Source organism: Falco punctatus (genome assembly GCF_963210335.1).
Source record: "Falco punctatus genome assembly, chromosome: 1".
NCBI classification, from domain to species: domain Eukaryota; kingdom Metazoa; phylum Chordata; class Aves; order Falconiformes; family Falconidae; genus Falco; species Falco punctatus.
In genome coordinates, this window is record NC_137580.1 from 97,038,883 (window position 1) to 97,047,961 (window position 9,079).

Genomic DNA, 9,079 nt, shown 5'->3' on the forward strand with positions numbered 1-9,079 from the left:
TCACCGAACATTGCTGTTCTGTGGTTTATCCTACCTGAGCTGTGGTCTCGGGCTCACAGGTGCCATGCTCCAAAGTGTTCACAGTGCCACCGTTACCAGCCCCTTTAAGTTTGTCACATCCATCAAAGCCACCCGCAGAGATCAGCATGTTGCAAGAGGCAGAGGCTGACTCCACTTATGAAACCATGCCCAGGTTTCTCCTCCAAGCAGCTCTCTGTTCCGCCTGGGTGCAGCAGACCACTTGGATCACACTCCAGGCCGTTATGTATTTGTACAGCACTGTAGTTTTTAAGGACAGCGTTGGACTTTTTTTTCACTGAGGCATTTAAAAAAAAATAATCATTAAGACACAGCACCAGAGTCATTCGTGCAGCTTTTTGACCTTGTATGTCCCCATGTCCTCCTGCAGCTCTTCCCCTCACAGCAGTCAGGCCACCTTCAAATCAGAACCACTTGCAGTTATTTTTTTCCAGCTTTCCCCCCTCAGCCTCCCCCGATCACCAGATTTCCAAGCAAAAGCTTCCTGGGCACATAGAGAAAGGAGCTATGAAAACATAACCAGGCTGCATCATCCTCTTTTTCCTGTAAGAGCAGATCCCTCCTAGAAACACCCACCCCTGAAGTGGGTCAGACTCCCACATTTAAGGAGGTCCATTACCGCATACACAAAACCCTGCTGAAGGGCTGCTGAACTTTTTAATTGCTGCACAAATGTAGATGATTCAAGAGGCCAGAGAAGCCATAAACGGCGAGCTTTGTCATTTGCATTTGTTGAGAGCTCAGTTACATCAGTTGAGGACTACATCAGCTGAGCAAGGGTCCCCCATGTGCCGTTAGGGCACTGCACCCGCACCACCGTATTGCTCCCACCCAGCACCAAGTGTCCCACAAAGCCACAACACACAGGCAAGAGGCCAAGGCCAGCCCCTGCTGGGACACAACAGGAGCTCAGCACTGGTGGGACACCAGCTCTTACCCAGCATGGGTGCTAGCTCAGCGGCATTTAGCTTTCCCCAGTTCAGCACAGATCTTGATCATCCACACTTGCTCCTTCCAGGTAACAAAACACTGAAAGCATCTTCCACTGCTCTCTTAATCAAGAATAATTCAGTGTTACTTGAATCAAATCCCGCTATCCCACCCTTCCAGTCTGGATAGTGTAAGATCCCACTGAGGTCAGCCATCAGCTGAAACCACTGTTCGAGCCCCTGCCACATCCCCCTCCAAAGGCAAATCACATCACCATGCTCATGAAGGGCATCTTTCAGGTTTTACCTCTCAGCCGCCCTTTTCCCAGTCCCCAGTACAGCAGGCTTATGTATTTGTCACCTCCCACATTCAGCAACCTCCACAATAGACTTCAGTGGAGACCCCTTCTTCCTGTTTTTAAAGCACATGAGAACTGCTCCATGACATTTCACCTCATTTCACTTGGAAAGCACATTATAGAAGACTTTAAATAAGCTACTATCTCTGAAATAACAAAGTTTGCTTAATATGCCCAAGTGTTTCCAAAAGATGTCTACCCCGTAACTGGATGATGAGCACCTCACACTAGCCAGAGCACTTTCCAAGCCCCTGGCCCAAAGGCTGTCAGCAGCGAGGTTTCACCACCTCCCACCACACAGCCACCCAAATGCCAGAGCCTGCTGCTGGCATCTCATCAAACCCTGCCATCACCTTTGCACCGTTACTCCATCATGGCAAAAACACCTGGGGCAGGACCTGGCAATTAGGGGGCAAAACCTCCCAGCTCAAGAACAACTGCAGTTTCACATTACATTTGCATGCTTACACAACCAAACAGCTGCGTAACATCTGCAGGCTGGCACTGAACTTCAGCCAGCGCTTCAGCTAGTTACGAGAACACTTATACAAACTCGGGAAAAAACACAGCCAAAGGATTAGTTACGCTTACCGGGCATGTGTAAGCCTTGCGTAAGGCAGTTTTGCAATGCCTCTCTCTGTATGTGGAAACTATGTAATTATAGTTTTATTAGACAGCTACACTGGCTAATGGCCAACCAAGAGCTGTTCACATAACTTTAGACATGAACTGTGGATGCAACAGCTTTATTGGAACAGGCAAGTGTAGACAAACTTTTACTTGGAAGTCAGCAAGAAGTCAGTTCAGTTACCACCCCTCAGGCGCAGCACTAGATGCAGGGTGGATTCCTTCTGGATGTTGTAGTCAGAGAGCGTGCGTCCATCTTCCAGCTGCTTGCCAGCAAAGATGAGTCTTTGCTGATCGGGGGGAATGCCTTCCTTGTCCTGGATCTTGGCCTTTACGTTCTCAATGGTGTCACTGGGCTCAACCTCCAAGGTGATGGTCTTGCCAGTCAGGGTCTTCACAAAGATCTGCATGCCACCCCTCAGGCGCAGCACTAGATGCAGGGTGGATTCCTTCTGGATGTTGTAGTCAGAGAGCGTGCGTCCATCTTCCAGCTGCTTGCCAGCAAAGATGAGTCTTTGCTGATCAGGGGGAATGCCTTCCTTGTCCTGGATCTTGGCCTTCACGTTCTCAATGGTGTCACTGGGCTCAACTTCCAGGGTGATGGTCTTGCCAGTCAGAGTTTTCACGAAGATCTGCATTTTTATCTAGCAAAAAACCCCCACAGTACTTCAGCTACAGCTCCTTCGCACCGCCCCCCCGCCCCGGGGCAGCCACAGCGGGGCCCGGCCCTAGGCCCGGCTCCCCCGGAGCAGCCCTGCTCCGTGACGTCAGAGCGGCGGGCCCTTCCGCCCCGCCCCCCTTCCTGAGAGGCCGCTGCGCCTGCGCGGCCGCCATGCTGCCGGCAGCTGCCCGCCAGCTCTCCCGCCTCTCTCAGCTGCCGGCCCGCGGTGCTGCCGCTAAGGGGGAAGGGGAACGGGCCGGCCTACGCCCCGCCCGCCATCTCCTGCTGCCGCATCCCCCTCAGCACACGCAGACATCCCGCCCGGCCCACCAGCGCGCTTCTAGGCCTTGCCGCCGCCCCGGCAAGCGGCTCTGCCCTCCGCTCTCTCGCGGAGGCACGGCGAGGCCGAGGCGCGGAGCACTCACCGCGGGGGCGCGCAGGCCAAGCCAGCACAACAACGCTCCCTCAGCCTGGCACAGCTGCAACTGCGCCACACATTCCCCTCCCGCCCCTTATATAGCCTCTGCCGCCCCGCCCCGCGGCGCGGATCGCTCCGCCAGGCACTGTTTCCTGCGGCGCTGGGGGCGGGGGCCGGTAGTGTGTCCCGCAGCGCGGAGGGGGCAGCGGGGAGTGCGGCGCTGTGCAGTGCCCGAGGGAAAGCCCGGCCCGGAGCCTCGGAGCGGCGCTTGGCGGCGGTGGTGCCCCGGCGAGCCCAGCCCTCTCGGTTTTGCTATACGCCCCCGTGCCTAAAGCGCCTTTCAGACCAACACATTTCATTCGGGGATGTAAAGCCGTACGGTTGCGTCCCTGTTTCAAAGGCGCCTCCTTGATTTTCTTCCCTGGGGCACGGTGAGGGGCAGCTCTGCCCTGAGGCCTTGCTGGGTGGCAGTTTCTGAGGTGCCTGGAGGGAGAGCGACCCTTGTCCTACTCCGAAAAAAGCAGCGTATTTCTGTTTGAGGAGTTGCCAGCGTGTTTCAGCATGATAGAGAGAGTGGCATGCAGGGCCGTGGTGAGGCAGTGCAGCTGGGCCTGGTGGGGTGAGGCCTGCAGGCAGGGTTGTGCCAGGCCCTCGGTGCAGCCATGGCCTGTGGGAGCAAGGCACAGAGGAAACAAGTGGTGTGCAGCTGCCATAGTGATGCCGGGATGCCTGCCAGGGCCCAAGGCTGGTGCAGTCTTCTGCTTTTCAGGCCGTTCTGGATCAGGAAGGCTGCAGGAGACTCCTGCCAGGGGATGGAGATCAGGCAGCCCCAGGAGGGAAGGGTTGAAGCGAGGGACAAAGAAGGCCTGATGGTTACAGAGATCCAAGTCCTAGTGACAGTCTGCCTGAGATACCATCAGTGAGTATATATATATGCATAAAGTGGAGTATGCATCTGAGATATAATGGAGATTATAACTCAGGATTAAGGCCTTGCCACTGGGGTAAAATCAGTCATAAATAGAAATAGTAATAATAATGATTCCTATTTCCCACTCTGTTCTCACAGAGCACCTTCTAGCAGAGCTCTGTTGCGCTCAGTTGGCTCCTGTGCCATCCTAGTCAAGCTACACAGCCATTCAAGGACAACATGGTGCTTTGCAAGATTCATGAGATGCCATTTGGTTCGATTGGCCTACAAAATCCTTCCTTTGCCAGCACCCAAGGAAAACTGCTGCCTCCTTAACACTGAGCGCTGCACACCAGTAAGAAGAGAGCAGAAGCCCAGCAACAGCTTTGTGATTGGTTTGAGGGAAACCCGCCTGTATTTGCCTGACACATGGAGATTTTAAGGGAGGGGAATATGCTGGGGAGCTTCACAGCCTCTGCTGCCTTGTGTTTGTATTAAAATTCAGCATTGCAATAGTAATAATAACCTCAAACACTCAGGTCATTTATCTGGGCAAAAAAATCCACAAAAGTCTTTTGGTTTCTTCTCAGGTTAGAATTGTGCTCAGTGGCTTATGTATTTGGAATCGTATAAACATCAAAGATTGGAATAGCCTTTCAGATTTAGGTCTTTCCTCATATGAAAGTCAATAATCATGTTAAGCTTATTCTTTTAGTTACAGAGTAAGCACTTGGAACTGGTCTGAAAATAGTCGAAAAGGCACATGGCACTGTATTTCATGACAAGACGAGTTTTATAACGGGAAGAAATTAAGATGACACAGTGCTGTTCTTCATCTAATTAAGGTACACAGCCAGCTGCTGAGCATCCTGTGTGAGTTTGTACCTGATGTCCAAGTCCAATGGTGGAACAGTACACCCCTAAAGGCTCAGGTTTGTGTTATATCTGGATTGCAAGGCAGATGTTATGCCCTAAGGCAACAGAGTCCTTAAATACCTCTGGCTGGTTTGCAGAACAGTGCTTTCCCAACCTGGGTCCCCCCACCCAGAAGCGTGGGCTTTCTATGAACAAAGACACTCCATGTTTCTCCTGCACTGTCTGTACGAGTTCCCCTTGTTACAATTTCAAGACAAGCTTGGTGAGTAGTAGGATGTTTGTCCTACTTTCAACCAACTTTCTGTGAATTGCAACACTTCATCAACTTGTCTCCTCTTGCTTCCAGAACTTCCTCACTTGGAGGCTTCTTTCTACTTAAGAGGCTCTCCCTCTGTCAAGCTCATAGTGTTCTTTTTCCCCATCCGTTCTTTGTTCCCCATCCTTCCCATGGCTGACTCCCTTAATTAGAAGTCCCTGCATTGTCATTTTTAACAACTTTAGAGTCAGCTTGGCCTAAACTTTGAGCCCAGATTTCTTTATAGCTAAACACTAAATCAGAGTTTGGTAATTTGGGAGTTTAGACATCTTGTCCTTTTGCTGAGCCAGCAACCTTCCCTTAACAGAATACTTTGACAAAAATGTACATACAGTTGTACCCATACAGTGGCATCAGTACAGGCATCAGGTAACAAACCACGACCTATTAAACTAATAAATACTGATTTCCTGTGCTGAAAAGTCTGTTATTTGTGCCTGTTACTTCAAACTTTCTGGGGCAGGAACTGTCCCAGAGTGCAGGGTATATTCCAGAAGTACAGCTGCCCAAAGAGATCCTGTCCAGGGAGCTATTTACAATGGGGTTCTTCAGATTTACCAGTACTCTAGCTGAACATTTGGCTCAAAATAACAACTAGAAGGAACACAAGTAAATAAATAGCACAAGGAGCATTTTAACCACTCTGGCAGAAAATGTCTTTTTACATCTGTTACTGTTGCTAGTCAGCTCTCCCTACCAGAGAGAGTTGGATTTGTCATTGATAACCGAGCAGTGCAGATAAAAACGCTGGTAACCAAACTGTGTAAATAAAAGCTGTTTCAAGCTCTACGTGGGCTCTGGGCTCTGGGCCATACGTTTCAGCCCTCCCAGCTCTGGAGAGTTTCCCAGGTAGAACCGTATGAGCCTGGCCAGCCTGAGGAGATCAAAGCATGGAGCTTGTTTCCCAAGAGCTCCGAGCAAAGCCTGCTCACACTGCCAAGGGGCTACCCACGAGCCTCGGCTGGAGCGGCACAGCAGGGGCAAGAAGATGCCGCAGGACCAGCTCTGAGCCAGGGAGAAGCTCCTGCACCATCGCAGCCAGCGCAGTTGGTCATCTGCAGCGTCCTGGCTTTTGTGCCCTTTGTCCCTGGTTCTGGGCGTGTGGTGCAGAGCCCCCGAGCCAGCTCTGTGCCGGTTTGCAGGCAGCCAGCTCTGCTGGGTGCTGGGGGAAGAGGCATGGGGCCGGGCTGGCAGGGTTTGGTGCTTCCTTCCTTTCGGCTGCCCTGTGCCTGCAGGGCTGTCCCGTTTCAGCTGCGATAGAGGCCATTTTCTTTTCAGTAGCTGGTACAACACTATGTTTTGGATTTAGTATGAGGACAACATCGATAACGCACTGATGGTTTTAGTTGTTGCTGAGTTATGTTTATACTTAGTCAAGGACTTTTTAGTTTCTCAGGCACTGCCAGTGGGAAGGTTGGAGGAGCACAAGAAATCAGGAAGGGACAAGTGATATTCCAGACCAAGCAACATTCCAGACCACAGAACTTCACGCTGAGTCTATAAACTGAGGGGGGCTGGCTGGGGCAGGCTGATGGCTGCTTGGGCACTGGCTGGGCATCATCAGTCAGCAGGTGGTGAGCGGTTGTATTGTGCATCACTACCCCCCCCCCCCTTTTTGATTTTATTCCTCTCTCCCTCTCTCTCCTTTCATTACAATTGTTATTATTAATATTTTATTTTAGTTACTGAATTGTTTTTACCTCACCTCATGAGTTTTACCTTTTTTTCGACTCTCTCCCCCCCCATCCCACCAGAACAGGCTGGGGGAGCAGTGGCTGCGTGCCATGTAGTTGCCAGCTGGGGTGAAACCAGACAAGGACCTTGTGGGGCAATGAAACCCCCGGTCTTGTGTGTTTGCATAGTCTTGAGGAGATCCCAGTGACCAAAACAGTGCCATTTTGTGCCACTGGGAAACTTCCACCGGTTTTCTGTCGTTTAATGTGACATGGCAACTTTAACCCCGAATAAAATACATCACGGGAGAAAAAAAAGAACAAAAAAAGCTAGCGCACCGTGGAGATGCCGGGGATTGAACCCGGGACCTCATACATGCAAAGCATGCGCTCTACCGCTGAGCTACATCCCCTGCCAGCCTAGCATCTTCTGCCTGGTGGCCAGGTCTGTCCATATCGGGCCGCGTCCCGCCGGTGCTGCGAGGGGCGCTGCGGGGAGGGAGAGGGCACGGAGGGGCGCGCAGCCGTGTGCGCCTCCCGCCTTGTGCTGGCAGCCGTCTGCGGCGCCTACAAAGCGAGGCGTGAACCTCAGGCGACTCTTAGAAGTACGGGAACGCTCTGGATTGGCACAGCAAAACTCGGCTGTTCTTCCCCAGAGTCAGGAGCGAGTAGTGCCGGGAAGGAAAAATAAGTTTTAGAGATAAAAAAACCCTGCAATCTCCCCGTCGGGGAATCGAACCCCGGTCTCCCGCGTGACAGGCGGGGATACTCACCACTATACTAACGAGGACATCACACTAAATTCTTTTGTGGGCCGCCCGATACCCCAACGCCTGCCGCAGCACCCGCACGAGTGATACTGTCCGGTGACACCCGGGCCACTGCCCCTCGCTCCGCCGTGCGGGCCGCAGGCTCGGCCGCGCGGCAAAAGGGCCCACCGCCACCCGCGGGGAGAAAGACAAAAGGCTTCTGCCGAAACCCGGGATCGAACCAGGGACCTTTAGATCTTCAGTCTAACGCTCTCCCAACTGAGCTATTTCGGCGACGAAAAGTGGTTTTCCTGACCGCGGATACGACCCCGCCCAGCGCAGCCCTGAGTGCGGGTGGTCCCGCCGCCTGCCCGCCCGGCGCGGGTGTCACCCATGCGGCAGCAGTGAGGGGTGCCCCCCGCGCTCCACGCCGTCTTCCGGCGCGCGCAGGGCGAAGGCGGGACCCAGGCAGCCCCCAGGCACCAGCGGCGGGGGGCTCCGAGAGGGAGCGCGGCGGGCCCCCCTCCCCTCCCCGGCATAAAAAGCAGCTCTGCCCACGGGCTGTCCCCCGGCGGGTGTCGCGGCCCCGTCACCAAGCCCCACGCGGGGCCCGCCCCACCTAAAACGGCCGCTAGGGCCAAAAGAAGTATAACCTCCCCGTCGGGGAATCGAACCCCGGTCTCCCGCGTGACAGGCGGGGATACTCACCACTATACTAACGAGGACGGACACAAGTGAAGTTTTTTCCGTCTTCCCCTATGAGGGCGCTACCGCCCGACCGCCCCACCCTGTTCCCGTGGCAGCACGTGGAGGCGTGGGCCGTGACGTCAGGCCTAGAGAACCTCCATATTCGCCGTGCTGGAGCCACTCTCCACCAAGGGGATGTAGCTCAGTGGTAGAGCGCATGCTTTGCATGTATGAGGCCCCGGGTTCAATCCCCGGCATCTCCACTCGTATTTTGCCCCTAGCGCTGTGAAGCCGTTTGGGCTTGCTTCTTCTTGGTCACTTCCCTGAAAGAGCCGTAATTTCTAACCAGGCTCCATATTTTCTTTTTCCTTTCCTTAAGTATAGAGCAGCTTGCAAGTTCTGGTGCAATTCATGCTAGAGAAATGAGCTCTCGGCCCCCTCCAGCCTGCCACTGAATGCAACAGCATGCATTTAAGTTATAAAACACATAGCTGCAACCACTTTCCTTCTTGCTCGAAAACAAAAGCTGCTGTTCCATCAGCATTAAAGTAACACTCGTGTCCCAGCCTGGAGGCCCTGCAGCACGTGAGAGCAGCAGGCACATGCATCCAGCCTCCTCTGCTGGGCTGCCCCAGCTACCACCCGCCTGTGGAGGGCCACTGCTGGCACCTTCTGCTCTTACAGCCTCACAAGCAACAGCAAATTAACAGGACGTGGGGTTTACAAAGGAGCAAAATACCCCAGAAGACTAGGTGGAAGGGAAGGTAAACCCAAGCTGTATATTTCCTTCTGGAATTACCAAAATTTCTTGCTGCAAACACTGCAGAGGGCACGG

General features: G+C 53.3%; 1 protein-coding gene across 2 annotated transcripts; it reads right to left on the reverse strand.

The window, feature by feature from the left end:
• Nucleotides 1-2,057: 2,057 nt before the first annotated feature.
• Nucleotides 2,058-8,290, reverse strand: LOC308065338 (polyubiquitin). 2 transcript variants are annotated; one of them, XM_080391186.1, is made up of 2 exons: nucleotides 8,266-8,290; nucleotides 2,058-2,598 (listed from the first exon to the last, which is right to left on the reverse strand). In XM_080391186.1, the coding sequence occupies exon 2, from the start codon at nucleotides 2,590-2,592 to the stop codon at nucleotides 2,131-2,133; it is 462 nt and encodes a 153-aa protein (XP_080247312.1). In that variant the 5' UTR covers nucleotides 2,593-2,598; nucleotides 8,266-8,290; the 3' UTR covers nucleotides 2,058-2,130. The 2 variants fall into 2 exon arrangements, with proteins under 2 accessions (XP_080247312.1, XP_080247311.1); XM_080391185.1 differs by lacking the exon at nucleotides 8,266-8,290 and adding an exon at nucleotides 3,041-3,182.
• Nucleotides 8,291-9,079: the final 789 nt, after the last annotated feature.

Bases quoted from the DNA above. Each gene is read 5' to 3' on its own strand.
- LOC308065338 (XM_080391186.1), bottom strand. From the start codon at position 2,592: ATGCAGATCTTCGTGAAAACTCTGACTGGCAAGACCATCACCCTGGAA.